General features: G+C 44.4%; 1 protein-coding gene across 1 annotated transcript in view; it reads left to right on the top strand.

Annotated features, from left to right (window-relative positions):
- LOC123514242 (protein dachsous-like) overlaps positions 1–17500 on the top strand; it is a 110943-nt gene that overhangs the window by 6191 nt on the left and 87252 nt on the right. Inside the window, 1 exon segment of the mRNA XM_045271983.1 lies at positions 9859–12002. Within this exon segment, the coding sequence (XP_045127918.1) occupies positions 10068–12002 (1935 nt within the window). The 5' untranslated portion in view covers positions 9859–10067.

The raw sequence follows: 17500 nt of genomic DNA, 5'->3' as shown, positions 1-17500 counted from the left end.
AGCTGGGGTGGAGTGGGTATTACCTGTGTGGATGGGTACATGGGGGGGAAGGGTACCCAGGTGTGGTGAGGCGGTGAGCGGGGCATCCGGTGGGCATGAGCAGCAGGTGGCGGCGTGGCATTCATATGACGGTGGCGCCTAGACCCCTGCCCGCCACAGCCACGGGTAGTCCCACCTTCCCCTGCTGGACGCCGCACTCCCGACACCCTTTCAGACCCTTTTCGTCCTCTCCTCCCCCTTTCCAATCCATATCTTCCGTTTAAACCCCTTCAGTACCATGACGCGTTTTCATATTGATTTTCCTTACTATTTGGGGATTTTAAACAGCTTCAGAAACTTATGTAGGGGATTAGAATAGTGATGACTCTGGCCATTAATCTTCTGACCTCCATAGACCCTTCCTAATGTCAATAAAATGGTCCAATTGTACACAAGTCTCAAGATAAAAATGTGTCCCAGTATTGAAGAAGTTAACTCGCGTCTCTCTCTTGTTCTTATTTCATCTTGGCGTTTTCGATATTGATTCTTGTTTTTTTGAGTCTTTATCTAGTCTGTAATATCTTTTCCAGTCTTACTTTAGCTGTTTCTTGTATTTTTCAGCTTTTTTCCAGCATCCACTTTCTTTCCATTTCTTTCTAATTATCTTCTCTGTTTTATTATTGTTATATTTCTTTCTATCTAGTCTATAATATCGTTTCCAATCTTGTTTTAGTTGTTTCTTGTATTTTCAACATCTTTCCAGCATCCAGGTATTTTTCAGCTCTTTCTAATTATTATCTCTACTTTTTTTTGTTATTTCTGTTTCTATCTAGTCTCTAATATCTTTTCCAGTCTTGTTTTAGTTGTTTTCTTGTATTTTTCAGCTTCTTTCCACAATATAATTAATTCGCAGCTCAGGAAACCCCTTCAGATTCTTCTCATCCTGTCCTTCCCCTTCCCAATCTCGATCTTCCCTTTAGCACACGCCTCTCTCTTGTTTTTATCTCATTTTGGCTTTATTTTAGTTTTCTTTACATTGATTTACGTTATTTCAGTTTTTATTTAGCGTCACATATCTTCTCTGGTCCTAATTTAGTTGTTTTCTTGTATTTTTCCGTATCTTTCCAGCATCTAATTATTTTCCAGCTTTTTCTAATCGTCTCTTTTTTGTTATTTCGGTTTCTATCTACCGTCTACTATCGTTTCCAGTCTTATTTTAGTTGTTTTCTTGAATTTTCAGCCTCTTTCCAACATCTACCGTATTTTTTCCTGTTCGTCTTAGTGTTTTTCCAGTTTTCTGTACTTTGGTTTTCGTCATTTCGGTTCCTGTCGAGTCTCTAATGTCTTTTCCATTCTTGTTTTAACTGTTCCATTTATTTTTTCAGCTTTTTTCTAGCATCTAACTTTTTTTTCTAGTTCTTTTTAGTGTTTATTTTTAGTTATTTTCTTTGCTGGTCCCTCGTATTTCAGCTCCTATCTATAGTCTCTAATATCTTTTCCAGTCTTTTATCTATTTATTTATTTCATTTTTAAACTTTTCTCTATCTCAATATTTTCCTTTCATTTTTTTTTCTTATATTCCTCCTCTTCCAGTTTCTATTCAACATTTAATACATTTTCCAGTTTTATTTCTAGCTATTTCTTAGATTTTTCCAGCCTCTCTTTGACATGTACCTTTGTTTCAATTTTGTTTTAGCATTTTCAAATCATTTTCCCTATTGGTCATTCCAGCATGTCTCCAGTTTCCAGGTCTCCTTCCTGTCCATTTCTAAACTTGAAAGCACTTCGTAGAGTTTCTTTGGCCTTTTCAGATCCTTTCAGACCCTTCCAAATTGCTTTTCACGCTCATACAAGCCGTCACAATCGCTTATTTCTTCTTTAGGCTTAAAATATTCGTTCCAATTTATTTTTGAAACCCCAACAACACCAAATATTTCTTGCAGACCTTCCATGACCTTCCAAACCTTTTTCTAGTTGTACTAAACCTCTCAAAACTCTCTAAATACTCCTTTCAAACCTTCCATAACCTTCCGAACCTTTTTCTATTTCTACAGAACCTCTGAAAATTCTCTAAACACTTCTTTCAGACCTTCCATAACCTTCTAAACCTTTTTCTATTTCTATAAAATCTCTCAAAACTCTTTAAATAGTCCTTTCAAACCTTCCATAACCTTCCAAACTTTTTCTATTTCTACAAAACCTCTCAAAACTCTCTAAATAGTCCTTTTAAACCTTCTATGATCTTCCAAACATTTTTCTAGTTGTACAAAACACCTCAAAACTCTCTAATTACTTCTTTCAAACCTTCCATAACCATCTAAACCATTTCTCGTTGTACAAAACGCCTCGAAACTCTGTAAATACTCCTTTTAAACCTTCCTTGACCTTCCAAACATAACCTCAACCTTCCAAACCTCTTTCAATTCTCCTCCAATTCCCATGAACCCCAACCATCCACTCGAAACCATCTTCAAACCTTTCAAATAGCTTTCCATATCCAGATAAAACCATCCAATCACTTTATTTATTCCCCAACCCTAAAAATCTCCAAAACTCTTCTTTGAAACCCCACTAGAATCTTCACCAGCCATTCCAACCCCATGCAGAACCATCCGGAACCCTCCACGCCTCTTTCCTACATACCCCAGTGCACAAAAACTAATACAAAACACACAACACACACCAATATGTAAATGAGTTTAGTGTGTCCAGTCTTCCAGTGTCCTTTCGCTGTGTCCTCCACCACCTTCCTTCTCCTTAGCTTGGTGAAAGGTAATGCTTGTGAAATAGGAAAGAAATAAGAGTAGAAAAGGTTATTGGGAAGGGAATAGGAAGAGGAGCCTGGTGAAGTGATGCGCTTGTGAAATAGGGAAGGAAGAAAGAAGTTATTGTGAAGGGGATAGGAGAAAGAGAACATGGAGAAAGAGGAGAAGAGTTTATTGTGAAGAGCATAGGAAGAGAAAATAGAGGAAGAGGAAGAAGAGGAGGAGAAAAGATTATTGGAAAGAGGAGAATATGGAGGAAGAGAGAAGGAGAAGAGGTTATTGTGAAGAGAATAGAAAGAGAAGAGTGTGGAGGAAGAGGAAAAAATTGGAGGATAGGAGGAGGAGGAGGAAAAGAAGAGGTGAGATATGATAGAAAGGGTGAAAGTTAAATACGGAAAGACAGGTAGGAGAGAGAGAGAGAGAGAGAGAGAGAGAGAGAGAGAGAGAGAGAGAGAGAGAGAGAGAGAGAGAGAAAATACATATGGAAAGAGAAGGAAGATGATAAAGAAGGAAGAATAGAGAAACTGAAACACACACACACACACACACACACACACACACACACACACACACACACACACACACACACACACACACACACACACACACACACACGGACCGTCCCAGCACAAGAGAACAGTAATAAGCCGTTTTTAAGTTCGTCATGTACGGAATCTGGAGTTATGGAGCGGTGGACCCTCCTGGATGTGGCGGTCCGGCGCGGCGGGAGGAGGAGGAGGAGGAGGAGGAGGAGGAAGAAGAAGAGGAGGAAGAAAAGGAGGAGGGGGAAGTTTTCTCATATTTTCTGCGGTAACATGAACAACAACGCAAAACTTACTTATCATTTTCTTTTTTTCCTCCTCCTCCTCCTCCTCCTCCTCCTCCTCCTCCTCCTCCTCCTCCTCCTCCTCCTCCTCCTCCTCCCTTCCCACAAACACCTGTACTTAGACACCTGTTTCTTGAAGGTAAACAAAGCCAGAAGTACAAAACAAAGGAATACAAAGGAAAGAACCAACAGCAACAGCCTTACTGGGTCGAACGAGGCTGTTTGTGTGTCTGTCTGTTTGTCTGTCTGTCTGTCTGTGTGTGTGTCTGTGCTACCACTGTACATCTAGAGAGTCAAATGTTAAGAGGAAAATTTTGTAGTGAAAAGCATGAAAAGCGAGTTAGTTTTCTTATCTCAAAAATTGCAAGTTTCCCAAAAATTTTCAAATATTTTATAAGGTCTAAATGAAAAAAAAAGAGAAGAGGAGGAGGAAAGGAGAAGGAGGAGGAGAAGGACGAGAAGGAGGAGGAGGACACTTTCTTTCTCATCTCACATTCACCACGTGCTCCTCCTCCTCCTCCTCCTCCTCCTCCTCCTCCTCCTCCTCCTCCTCCTCCTCCTCCTCCTCCTCTCGAATGTGAATCAAAATGGAAATTATGTTTGAATAATAAGTTGAATCTTCTCTTCTCAACTGGAGGAGGAGGAGGAGGAGGAGGAGAAGGAGAAGGAGGAGGAGGAATGGAGAATAGGTGGAGGGCTATTCAAGGCTACATCTCCTCCTCCTCTTCCTCCTCCTCCTCCTCCTCCTCCTCCTCCTCCTCCTCCTCCTCCTCCTCCTCCTCCTCCTTTTTCGCTTTTTACACTCTTTCTCCTCTTCTTTGTCTTTTGTTTTCTTCTCTTTCTCTTCGTCTTCTTATTTTCCCCTACATAATCTTCCTCCTCCTCCTCCCTCCTCCTCCTCCTCCTCCTCCTCCTCCTCCTCCTCCTCCTCCTCCTCCTCCTCCTCCTCTGTGTCTCTAATTACTCAAAAAGACCAAGAATTAAAATTAAATTGAAAATCAGTCACGGTTCTTTTTTTTTAATTCTTTAGTTTTTTTTTTCTCTTCCTTTTTCCTTTGTTTTGTTTTCCTGAATTTTTTGTTCCCCTTGTCGTTGTTGTTGTTGTTGTTGTTGTTGTCGTTGTTGTTGTTGTTGTTGTTATTGTTGTTGTTTTCATACTACTACTACTACTACTACTACTACTACTACTACTACTACTTTTGTTTTCATATTACTACTACTACTACTGTTGTTTTCGTATTACTACTACTACTACTACCATCACCACCACCACCACCATCAACACCACCACCACCACCACCACAACTACTACTACCATCATTAACCAAACCCACCCAAAAAATAAGCATCACGTAGATATTTTTTCCTCCTCCTCCTCCTCCTCCTCCTCAAGCTTCATGGATTTATTAAACGTGTCTTTTTCCCTCCTCGTCTCTTTTTTCGCTCTCTTTATGTTCCTCATTGTTCTCCCTCGCCTCATTTTATCCGCATCCTTCCTTTGTCCCGTCCTTTCAGCCTCCTACGGGTGTGGATGGCTGGGTGGATGAGTGGCTGGAAGGCTGGGTGGATGGCTTTGTGGGTGGTTGGCTGACTGGCTGAGTGGATGGCTGTTTGGCTCCTTGGCTCATTTTCCTCCTCCTCTTCTTCCTCTTCCATCCATCTGTCTGTCTGTCTGGCTGTCTCTTTTTTCTTTTTCTTTCTTTTCTTTCGTTCTTCGTCTTTCTCTGTCTCTCTCTGTCTCTCTCTCTCTCTCTCTCTCTCTCTCTCTCTCTCTCTCTCTCTCTCTCTCTCTCTCTCTCTCAAGAATATGTGAATTTTGGAATAATTTCTAAATTGGTTTTTCTTTGTCTTTTTTTCTTTGCGTTCTTTAATTTTCCAACAATTTAATAAACAAAAAAGTGACAAAAGAAAAAAGAAAAAGAAGAAAAACAACAACAGTACCACAAACATCCATAAACAAAAAGAAGAAGAAGAAGAAGAAGAAGAAGAAGGTGAGGGAGGTGAAGAAGGGTATAACACTTTATGCAGCCCACATGACCACTTTCTCAGGGATGATGGCGATAGGAAGGCGCAGGGAGGCTTAAGTGGTAATAAAGAGGCTCTCAGGTGTATTTCAGGGGTGTGGGGGGAGGAGGCGGAGGCGGAGGGCAGGTAAGAAGTGGAAGAGGAGGTGGAGGTGTGTGGAGGAATAGAGGAGTGGTTAGGAAAAGAGGAAGATGGAAGGAAGAAAGTGTTGAGTGGAGGAAAAGACAGACAGATAGACAGACTGGCAGAAGGATATATAGGTTGAGTGGTTAAGAAAGGAAGATGATAGGAAGAAGAAGAAGAAGAGGAGGAGGAGGTGTAGGAGGAGGAATACAAGGAATACAAAGGAAAGCCAAACAGCAACAGACCTGTTGGTCCTTTCGAGGCTGTTTGGTAACTACTTCTAACTGGCTACAGATAAGAGAGACAGGACAGTACTGGAGAAGGCTCCTCCCCACCCACCACTCCCTCCAGCTTTCGCTGGCATGGAAAATAGCTTGGAAAAGTACCATGCAGTATGGAAAAACTGACATGGAATTTTCACAGGAAAGGATGAAAGGAGATTCTATTATTCACCCTACGGTGAACTCTACATATCTATCTATAAGAAGGTTACACATAATAATTGATACTAGAGGAGGAGGAGGAGGAGGAAGAGGAGGAGGAGGAGGAGGAGGAGGAGGAGGAGGAGGAGGAGGAGGAGGAGGAGGAGGAGGAGGAGGAGGAGGACGACATGGTGAATAGATCGACAGAAAGACAGACAGACAGATAGACTGAAAGAGTAATTAAAAAAGAAAAGATTTGAGGAATAAAAAGGATGTGATAAATAGAGTAACAGACAGACAAGCACACAAACACACACGAATAGACAGACAGACAGACAGACAGACAGACAGACAGACAGACAGACAGACAGACAGACAGACAGACACACAGAAAGACACACAGACAGGCACACAGAAAGGAGGAATAAAGAAAAGGAAGACACACACACACACACACACACACACACACACACACACACACACACACACACACACACACACACACACACACACACACACACACACACACAGACATACAGACAGACAGACACGCTAAAAACAAACCTTCATACCTACAAGAAGCTTATGAATGCTCCACACCTGTCCACTATTTTGCCAAACCTGATGTGCATACCTGCTTAACATTAATTACACCTGCATTTCTACCTGCCCCGAGCGGAGGAGGAGGAGGAGGAGGAGGAGGAGGAGGAGGAGGAGGAGGAGGAAAGGGTTACGAGTTCTCAATATGACTAGAATCTGTATCTTTTCTTTTTTTTTTTTTTTTTTTTTTTTTTTTTTTGTTTGGTCGATAATCTTTTTTTTGTCTCGGTTTTCCTCATTTTCTCGTTTGGTTTCTTTCGTTTGTTGTTGTTGTTGTTGTTGTTGTTGTTGTTGTTGTTGTTGTTGTTGTTATTGTATTCCTCCTCCTCCTCCTCCTCCTCCTCCTCTTTGGCAGTTCATATGTTTACAAGAGAAAAAAAGAAACTTGAACGTGTGTGTGTGTGTGTGTGTGTGTGTGTGTGTGTGTGTGTGTGTGTGTGTGTGTGTGTGTCTGTGTGTGTATGTGAGCGTGTAAAAGGAAAATAATACTGACATATGTAGTAAAAAAGATGTTATCTCTCTCTCTCTCTCTCTCTCTCTCTCTCTCTCTCTCTCTCTCTCTCTCTCTCTCTCTCTCTCTCTCTCTCTCTCTCTCTCTCTCTCTCAAATATACATGTACACCTTCTTACTTTACATGACGCGTACACAAAGTTTTGGGTGTAGGTGAGGGCGCGGCGAGGGACACACCTGCCTACACATGAGAGAGAGAGAGAGAGAGAGAGAGAGAGAGAGAGAGAGAGAGAGAGAGAGAGAAACAGGTAAAATTAAATGAATGAATGACCAGGTGTATCACAGGACAGGTGTGGAGTAGACAGGTGTGTGGTGAAGGTATGCAGGTAAATGTGTTAATTAGCAGCCACGTGCAATACAGGTGTGCTAAATTGACTCAGGTGAATGAATGGATGCAGGTGTGGTAATAAGCAGGTGTGTGTTGTGTTACCTGCTGTGTTGCTTCCTGCTGATTCTTCCTCTTCTCGATCACTGCTGACAATTAAGCTACGTTAGGTAAGGTTAGACTAGAATAGGTTAGGTTAGGGTCAAGTTTATTTAGGTTAGTTTAGGTGAAGTTAGGTTTGGTTAGAAATAAGTTAGGTTAAGTAAGGTTAGGTTAGGTAAGGTTATATCATGTTAGTCTTATATAAAGTTAGGTTAGGTTAAGGTTTGGTTAGGTAAAGAAGTTGGATAAGAAAATAAGGTTGAGTTAAGTTAAGATTAAAATGGATAAGATAAAAAAAAAAACGTGTTAGGTTAGGTTAGGTTACCACACAGTTACCACACTTAGCATCAGCCTGCCTCGTGTTAAGTTTCCCGCCTTATGTGGCAACACTGAAGCCACACAAAGGAACACAAAGAAGATGCGAGTGTTGGATCTGTTGCCGTGTATGAATGGTAATGATAGTTTGCATACAGACTTTTATCTCCTGTGTGTGTGTGTGTGTGTGTGTGTGTGTGTGTGTGTGTGTGTGTGTGTGTGTGTGTGTGTGTGAGGAATGTTGAAGCAGGACTGGGAGGAGGAGGAGGAGGAGGAGGAGGAGGAGGAGGAGAAAGAGGTGAGAAGAACAGGTAAATGTAATGGGATGATAGAATGAAGATGAAGAAAAGAAGGAGTAGAAGATGTAGTAGCAGTGGTAGTAGTAGTGTGGTCGTGGTAGTGGTGGTAGTGGTAGTGGTAGTGGTGGTGGCCTTGTGGTAGTGGCAGAACATACCTCCTCCTTTCTCACGCCTCACTGCTGTCCTGTGAGCAAACATTACCCCTCCTTCTCTCCTTCCCTCCTTCCTTCCCTCCCCCTCTTTCCTTCCCTCCATTCCTCCATTCCTCCGCTTCTCCTTTCCTTCGTGTGTTCCTGGTTTTCTTTTTCTTCCCAATTTATTCTCTCTCTCTCTCTCTCTCTCTCTCTCTCTCTCTCTCTCTCTCTCTCTCTCTCTCTCTCTCTCTCTCTCTTTGTTTATACGATTTTTCTTTCCCCATTTTCATCATTTTCTTTTTTTTTTTTTTCTTTGTCTCTCTTTTCTTCTTATTTTGGATGAAATACAAGAAAAAGAAAGAAAATTTTGAGGAAAGAGAAAAGAATGTTGGGAGAAAGGCGGAGAGAAAGAAGGGAAGAGAGAGAGAGAGAGAGAGAGAGAGAGAGAGAGAGAAGAAAGAAAAGAGGTGTGGCAAAGAAATCGCGGCATGTGAGCATATATTTTTTTCAGGAAGAAGATTGATTGTAAGACAGGGGAGGAGGAGGAGGAGGAGGAGGAGGAGGAGGAGGGAAGGCATGTCAGGACACAGGAGAGGGGCGGGGTGGATGGGGGAGGCAGGTGCATGCTGGGATGGAAGACAGGTAAAGGTAAGGCAAGGCAGGTGTGTGTGTGTGTGTGTGTGTGTGTGTGTGTGTGTGGAATGACCCTCCCTCCCTCCCAACCTCCCCCGTCCCTCCCCCCTCCCCGCAGACCACCATGCAGGAGGACAACTACTGTCGGCGGCGTCAGCTTGTGGGCTGGGTTCGGGTTTGAGCGTCAGTGATATTTCTGCGCGAGGAATTATCTCCCCCGCTAACATGGCGCGGACAAACGACACATGAATATTTATTGTCCAATCGTATTCACTCTCCTCCCCGCTGAGCCTCGTGATTGGCCCAAATTCCCGTCCCCCGCCGCCTGCGACACGCGCTCCACACGCCGCTACAATTTCTCTCATAATTAGCTAACACGGCGACACCTGTAACAACACCCACCAATTAAGAATTTCACTTGTCACCGGGCGGGAGGCGGCAGCAGCAGCAACAGCAACAGCAGCGGTGGCTGCCTGCAGCGGCTTCGCCGACCACCACCGCGACGCCCTCCCGCCCGTGTGGGGGTGCGGGCCAGGCCGCGCCGCCCTGCTGCTGTGGCCGCTGGTGGCCCCTCCGGCCTGACCCCTGGACCCGCCACCCCTATCCACCCCCTGCCTTGCCTCCAATCTCATGTTCAGATTCTCTTCCTCCCCGATCCTCTCCTTCCTTCTTTCCTGGCGCCAGCACTGGCATCCCACACACACACACACACACACACACACACACACACACACACACACACACACACGGGCGGGTATCGGGTGTCTCATTCATGTCTAATTGTTGTGTTTCTTCCCCAGGAGCGTGGGCGGTGCAGGCGTCGTGCTCAGGGTGGGCGGGGCGTGCTAGTGTCGTCGCGGACTGAGCGCGTCGAGCGGCGGCCTGTGACGCCCGAGCCGCAGCGAGCTGCCGCCGCCGCGGGTGGTGGCGCCCCGCCGCGCCGCCCCAGTGTTGTGAGTGGTGAGCCGTGTGCCGCGCGGTGCGTGCGGCGCCGTCATGCACCCGCGTGATGTTTGAGCCCCGCCGCCTCGGGGAGGGGAGAGGGGCGGCCGTCCCCTCCCACCCCGCCGTCCCGGTGCCGCCCTGCCGCCCCCACTGCTGCCGGGGATGCAGACGGGACGTGGCGGAGGGCAGCGCGGGGGCGAGGCCGGCCGCGGCGGGTTGTGCGAGGACAGTGGGCGGCCCTGATAGGACTCATCCGCCGCGCGCTGCCCTTATGGTGCTGCTGCTGCTGCTGCTGGGCCTGGCGCCGCGCCACGCCGCCGCAGAATACGTGCGGGAGTTTGAGGTGTCTGAGGGCGTGGCGATAGGGACAAATATCGGCTACATCGGTGACAGTAACCCGGGGCAGCCGCCGCCTCCGTCGCCGCCCTACTTGATCGTGCCGGTGCCAGGCAGCCCCGTGGACTCCGACCTGCGCATCGAGGAGGACACGGGCGAGATCAAGACCATGGTGGTGCTGGACCGCGAGCTGCGCGCCTCCTACTCCCTGGTGGCCATCCCGCAGTCCGGCGAGAGCATCCGCGTGTTGATCCGCGTCAAGGACGAAAACGACAACGCCCCGACCTTCCCCTCAGCCGTCATGAACATCGACTTTCCGGAGAACACGCCGCGGGACGTGAAGCGCACCCTGGCGCCGGCCCGGGACCGTGACCTGGGTATCTTCAACACGCAGCGCTATCGCATCGTGTCCGGCAACGTGAACAACGCGTTCCGTCTCTCCTCGCATCGGGAGCGGGACAGCGTGCTGTACCTGGACCTGCAGATCAACGGCTTCCTGGACCGCGAGACCACCGCCTTCTACTCGCTGCTGATCGAGGCGTGGGACGGCGGGTCGCCACCCCTCAAGGGATCCATGACCGTCAACATCACTATCCAGGACGTCAACGACAACCAGCCCATCTTCAACCAGAGTCGTTACTTCGCTACCGTGCCGGAGAACGCCACCATCGGTACCTCGGTGCTGCAGGTGCTGGCCACGGACACGGACGCCGGCGACAACGGCAAGATCACGTACTCCATCAACCGGCGGCAGAGTGACCGCGAGAACATGTTCCAGATTGATCCCAAGTCCGGCGTGATCTCCGTCAACAGGCCGCTAGACTTCGAGGCGAAGGGCGTGCACGAGCTGTTGGTGGTGGCGCGCGACAACGGTGACCAGCCCCTGGAGACCACCGCCTTCGTGTCCATCCGCGTCATCGACGTCAACGACAACCAGCCCACCATCAACCTCATCTTCCTCTCAGACGACGCCACGCCCAAAATCTCCGAGGACGCGCAGCCCGGCGAGTTCGTGGCGCGCATCTCCGTCAACGACCCGGACTCCAAGGAGGAGTACGCCAACGTGAGCGTCACGCTGGAGGGCGGTGATGGCCACTTCGACCTGACCACGCAGGACAGCATCATCTACCTGATGGTGGTGTCGCGCCCGCTTGACCGCGAGCTCAAGCCCAACTACACGCTAGTGGTGTTCGCCACAGACATGGGCAACCCGCCGCTGCACGCCTCGCGGAAGTTTGACCTGCAAGTGACGGATATGAACGATAACGCACCGGAGTTTGACCAGACGGTGTACCAGGCCAACGTGCTGGAGGTGGCGGACCCCGGCACATCCGTGTTCCAGCTCTCGGCGCTGGACCGGGACGAAGGCAACAACTCCGTCATCACCTATTCCATCCGCGACACGCCAGAGACACACTCGGACTGGTTCCAGATAGACTCTCGCACCGGACTGATCACCACGCGCACCCACGTGGACTGCGAGACGGAGCCGGTGCCGCAGATCACGGTCATCGCCACGGACTCCGGCTCCCCGGCGCTCTCCTCCTCCGCCACCGTCAAGGTCACCATCAGGGACGTCAACGATAATGAGCCGATCTTCGACCAAAGCTTCTACAACGTCTCCGTCCACGAGTCGGAAGCTGTGGCCACCTGCATCCTCAAGGTGAGTACCCCGCGCCACCTCTCCTATCTTCTGTGTCCTCACCTGTGCCTCACCTGTGACCACCCTTTAGGTCTCATACTGGTTCTGAGGAAGTGTCACCTTTTTATACACACACACACACACACACACACACACACACACACACACACACACACACACACACACACACACACACACACACACACACACACACACACACAGTATAAGGTAGACAATTTAGTTACTTTCACTGACTTTTCTTTTTCTTTTTTTCTTCCTCAGCATATATTCTATTTCTTTTTTCTCTATTGCGTGGCAGACACATACAATTACTCATGCAGCGACACTCAGGTAACACAGGGAAACTTGTAAACTTTCTCACGAACTTCCATGTCAGAGAGAGAGAGAGAGAGAGAGAGAGAGAGAGAGAGAGAGAGAGAGAGAGAGAGAGAGAGAGAGAGAGAGAGAATATTCATAACATCAATAGTACTAATCTTCATGTTTATCATTTCTTACATGTTAAAGAATAGCAAAATACTTGTACACATGTTTAAAAATATATTACTGTAAAATAAAATTAATTAATCTTTCAGTATTTGAGCGGCGTCTTGAACATTTAACACCGACATAAATTTTAATACGAAGTCCATGAAATTTAATACATACACAGAAAAAAAAAAAAAAAAAGCGAGAGTAACATTAAAATCTCCTTAACCGACCCAAAAAAATCAGAAAAATGCAAGATACGAGAAAGTTAAATCATGCAAACCACTTATTTCTGACATTTTGGGCACCACCGCTAAAGGTAAGAAGGAAAAATTTATAGACGGAAAAACCGGACTAATTAATTGCGTGGCCCGTGTTTTTTCTCTGAGTCCTTGTGGGAAATGTTAGTGGAATTTGAATGCATTAGTGTCACCCATTCACTCCTGCGGTTGTTAAGAGGTAGAATGACGCTTGTTAAGAGGTTAAGTTGTTAGAAGAGCTTGTTAGAGAATGTTAGTAATGATCGTTAGAGGTAAAATGTTGTTAATAGAGGTTGTTAGAGGCAGAATGTTGTTAGAAGTGGTTGTTAGAATGTTAGAGGTGAGTTGTTAGAGGTAGCCATTGTCTGATTGTGGTTGTTAAGAGGTAGAATGCTGTTAGTAGTAGTTGTTAGTTAGGATAGTGTTAGAAATTACTTGTTAGAGGTAGAATGTTGCCTTAGGAGGTTGTTAGAGAAAGAATGTTGTCAGCAGTGATCGTCAGAGATAAGATGTTGTTAATAGTGGTTGTTAAAGATAAAATGATGTTTAAAGTTGTGTTATTAGAGTTAGAATATTGTTAGAAGTAGTTGTTAGCTGTAAAAATATTGTTAGAAATGGTTGTTAGTCGTAAAATGTTGTTAGTAGTGGTTGTTAGAGATAAAATGTTGTTAATAATAGTTGTTAGTGATAGAAAGTTTTTAGAAGTGATTGTTAGAGATAAAAATATTATCAGATTTTGCTTGTTAGACGTAGAATGTCAGAATGTTACTAGAATGTTGTTATGAGAGTAAGAATGATAGTTACTGAAATTAATGTTGTTATGAGAGGATTTACGAGTTGCTAAGTGATAGAATGTACTTAGAATTAGACTGTTAGAGATAGTGTCATGATGTTATTGAAATTAGATTGTTATTAGAATGTTATTAGATTTTGTTATGTAAGGAAAGAAAGCTGGCCAGGGAGAAAATAAAACGAAGAAAAAAGGCCCAGTTAGATGCCAGACCCATTGTAGGTCAGACAGTTAGCCAAAAGAAAGGGATAAATGTCTGGAAACCTCCCTCTTAAATATTGTCGTCATAGGAAGTTAGAAATACAGAAGCAGGTAGGAAATTCCAGAGTTTACCAGAGTTTAGCAGAATTTACCAGAGTTTACCAGTTTACCAGAGTTTAGCAGAGTAGTGAATTCCAGAGTTTACCAGAGTTTAGCAGAGTAGTGAATTTCAGAGTTTACCAGAGTTTAGCAGAGTAGGAAATTCCAGAGTTTACCAGAGTTTACCAGAGTAGTGAATTTCAGAGTTTACCAGAGTTTAGCAGAGTAGTGAATTTCAGAGTTTACCAGAGTTTAGCAGAGTAGTGAATTTCAGAGTTTACCAGAGTTTAACAGAGTAGGGAATTCCAGAGTTTACCAGAGTTTACCAGAGTAGTGAATTTCAGAGTTTAGCAGAGTTTAGCAGAGTAGTGAGTTTCAGAGTTTACCAGAGTTTAGCAGAGTAGTGAATTTCAGAGTTTACCAGAGTTTAGCAGAGTAGGAAATTCCAGAGTTTACCAGAGTTTAGCAGAGTAGTGAATTCCAGAGTTTACCAGAGTTTAGCAGAGTAGTGAATTCCAGAGTTTAGCGGGATAGGGAATTCAGAGTTTACCAGAGTAGAGAATTCCATAGTTTAGCAGAGTAGGGAATTCCAGAGTTTACTAGAGTTTAGCAGTGTTTTTACCAGAGTTTATTTAATCTATTCAATTCTAGAAAATAAATATGATTGTGAAATTGATGTAATCCTTTGACGATATAGAGATTAAACTATTTCAATCTCTTTTATGATACTTCTGATGATTTAGTTGAAATGGAGAAGTGAAGAGATAATCCCCAATAAACTCCGCACAAAACAAATCTCTCATTCTTTCACTGCGACTCGAAACAATTAAGAGCACCAAAGGCAATTCATTTAATATTAATAAGCACTTGCAAGAAAGAAGAGGGTTAAAAATAATAGAATTTCCTTTTTCTACCCTGTTTAAAGATATAAGTGGACTGCAGAACGAGAGAGAGAGAGAGAGAGAGAGAGAGAGAGAGAGAGAGAGAGAGAGAGAGAGAGAGAGACACAAAGAAAGAATGAGTAACACGAATAAGCAAAAAAAAAAAAAAAAAGGAAATGAAGAAAAACAAGATGCAACAAAACGCGAGATAAAAATGAATAAGGAAAATAGATTACGAGAGAAACTAAAAAAATAATAGACCCAAATAAAACTTACGTATATTATTAGACACCACACCTGCACCACACCTGACACACCTGCGCCCGTGACTAATGCGGCCCAATCAACAGGTAAACACACACACACAAACATACCAGAGAGAAAAAAAAGTAAGGAAAAATAAGAATACCGTGAGAGAGAGAGAGAGAGAGAGAGAGAGAGAGAGAGAGAGAGAGAGAGAGAGAGTAGCCTTCTTTACCCACCACCATGAACACACACACACACACACACACACACACACACACACACACACACACACACACCTGTCCCTTGCATTCTTTCAAGGTGTGTGTCTCGTTGAGGTGAGTTCTTTCCCTCACCTTACCTGGACTCACCTGCGCTGTCACCTTCATTACCTCACCCCTCTCCCTCTCTCCCTGTAGAGAGAGAGAGAGAGAGAGAGAGAGAGAGAGAGAGAGAGAGGAGAGGGAGAAAATTGAGAAAGTTGAAAGGAGAGAAAATAGGCAAACACAGGTATATGGGACTGTCTGAGAGAGAGAGAGAGAGAGAGAGAGAGAGAGAGAGAGAGAGAGAGAGAGAGAGAGAGAGAGAGAGAGAGAACAGGGGCGGAGTTAGGAAGAAGCAGAAGCAAAGGTTGGTTACGTTCTCTCTACCTTGCCCAGCCTCCTCCTCCTCCTCCTCCTCCTCCTCCTCCTCCTCCTCCTCCTCCTCCTCCTCCTCCTCCTCCTGCAGCTTACCACAGTGCATCGTTCAATATGTAGCGATTCCCAGCCTTAAATCACCTGTGCCTTGGGTTTCTTCCTCGCCTCTCTCAACCTTCTTACTTTACCTGCTTCACTTTGGTAGACTCAAGAGTGACTGTGCCCTCCTCCTCCTCCTCCTCCTCCTCCTCCTCCTCCTCCTCCTCCTCCTCTTGCTGCTGCTGATTCCTCCTTCTCATCCTCCTCTTCATTCTCACTCCTCCTCGTCGTTCTCCTCGTCCTCCTCTTCTTTTTTCTCTTCTTTCCCTTCTTCTTTTCTTCTCTTCTTGTTTTGTCTTGTCTTGTCTCGTGTATCTGTGTTTCTTCTTCTTCTTCTTCTTCTTCTTCGTCTTCTTCTTCTTCTTCTTCTTCTTCTTCTTCTTCTTCTTCTTCTTCTTCTTCTTGCTGTTTTTGTTTTTCGTTTTTATTTTTGTTGTTATCGTTGTTTTGGTTATTGTTGTTGTTGTCCTTCTACTACTACTACTACTACTACTACTACTACTACTACTACTACTACTACTACTACTACTACTACTACCTACCACCACCACCACCACCACCACCACCACCACCACCACCACCACCACCACCACCTCCTCCTCCTCCTCCTCCTCCTCCTCCTCCTCCTCCTCCTCCTCCTCCTCCTCCTCCTCCTCCTCCTCCTCCTCCTCCTCCTCCTCCTCTTCTCAGGTAACAGAAACGACAAGAGAGTCATGGGCGGAGGCGATTTTGAGTGCTTTTGGTAAACAAGTAATTTTAAAGGGATCTCTCTCTCTCTCTCTCTCTCTCTCTCTCTCTCTCTCTCTCTCTCTCTCTCTCTCTCTCTCTCTCTCTCTCTCTCAGTAAGGGTAAGAGAGTGAGATAATGTCACTCTGAGGAGATTAAATGTTTAAGGATAATTAAAGATAACAGCGAGAGAGAGAGAGAGAGAGAGAGAGAGAGAGAGAGAGAGAGAGAGAGAGAGAGAGAGAGAGATTCAGGTGTGTTCAAGGCTTCAGAATGATAACAAAGACTAAAAAAAGCATTAAATTAGCATAGACTTTTAATTCTTATTCTTCACACTTTTATGTTTTTGAGAGAGAGAGAGAGAGAGAGAGAGAGAGAGAGAATTGATGTTTGTTTTGTTTAGGATTAGAATTTGGCTTAACTTAATAAAAAAAAACGAATCTTTCTTTCCTTTCCTTTCTTTTCTTTTCTTTCTTTTCTTTTTTCTTATTTTTTTCATTATCGAAGAACAAAACATATGAAAAAAATGTCAAGAAAATTTAGAAAACGCGGGAAATTATTTAATATGTCAACTTTGCATCAATTTTATTACTTTCATTTGATAGATAATGATGAATAATGAAAATAATGATGATGATAAAAGAAAATGCTTGTTAAAGATAATGGTAACGATAATGATCTTTCTTAATCATTAAAAAATGGTGATGATAACAATGGTGATGGTGATGACACTATTAATGATAATGCTAGTTCTTGTAAGGCATTGATAAGTGGTGATAGTGAGGGGAGTGAGAGAATGATATGATGATGGTGGTGGTGGTGTGTGTGTGTGTGTGTGTGAATAAACAAGAGAAGGATGGTGAGAGGTTCAATATAATGATAATGATGAAAATAATGATGGTAATGATAAATATAATGATGAGAATGACGAATAATGTGAAATATAATGATGAAAATGGCAATATAATAATACAATGATGAAAATTACACTAATGATGATGATGATGACGATAAATATAATGGTAAGAATGACAATAATGATAAATATAATGATGACAATGACGTAGATGATAATAATGAACACAATGATAAAGAA

The sequence above is a fragment of the Portunus trituberculatus genome, chromosome 5 (assembly GCF_017591435.1).
Source record: "Portunus trituberculatus isolate SZX2019 chromosome 5, ASM1759143v1, whole genome shotgun sequence".
NCBI classification, from domain to species: Eukaryota; Metazoa; Arthropoda; class Malacostraca; order Decapoda; family Portunidae; genus Portunus; species Portunus trituberculatus.
This window is presented reverse-complemented; position numbering and strand designations above follow the sequence as displayed.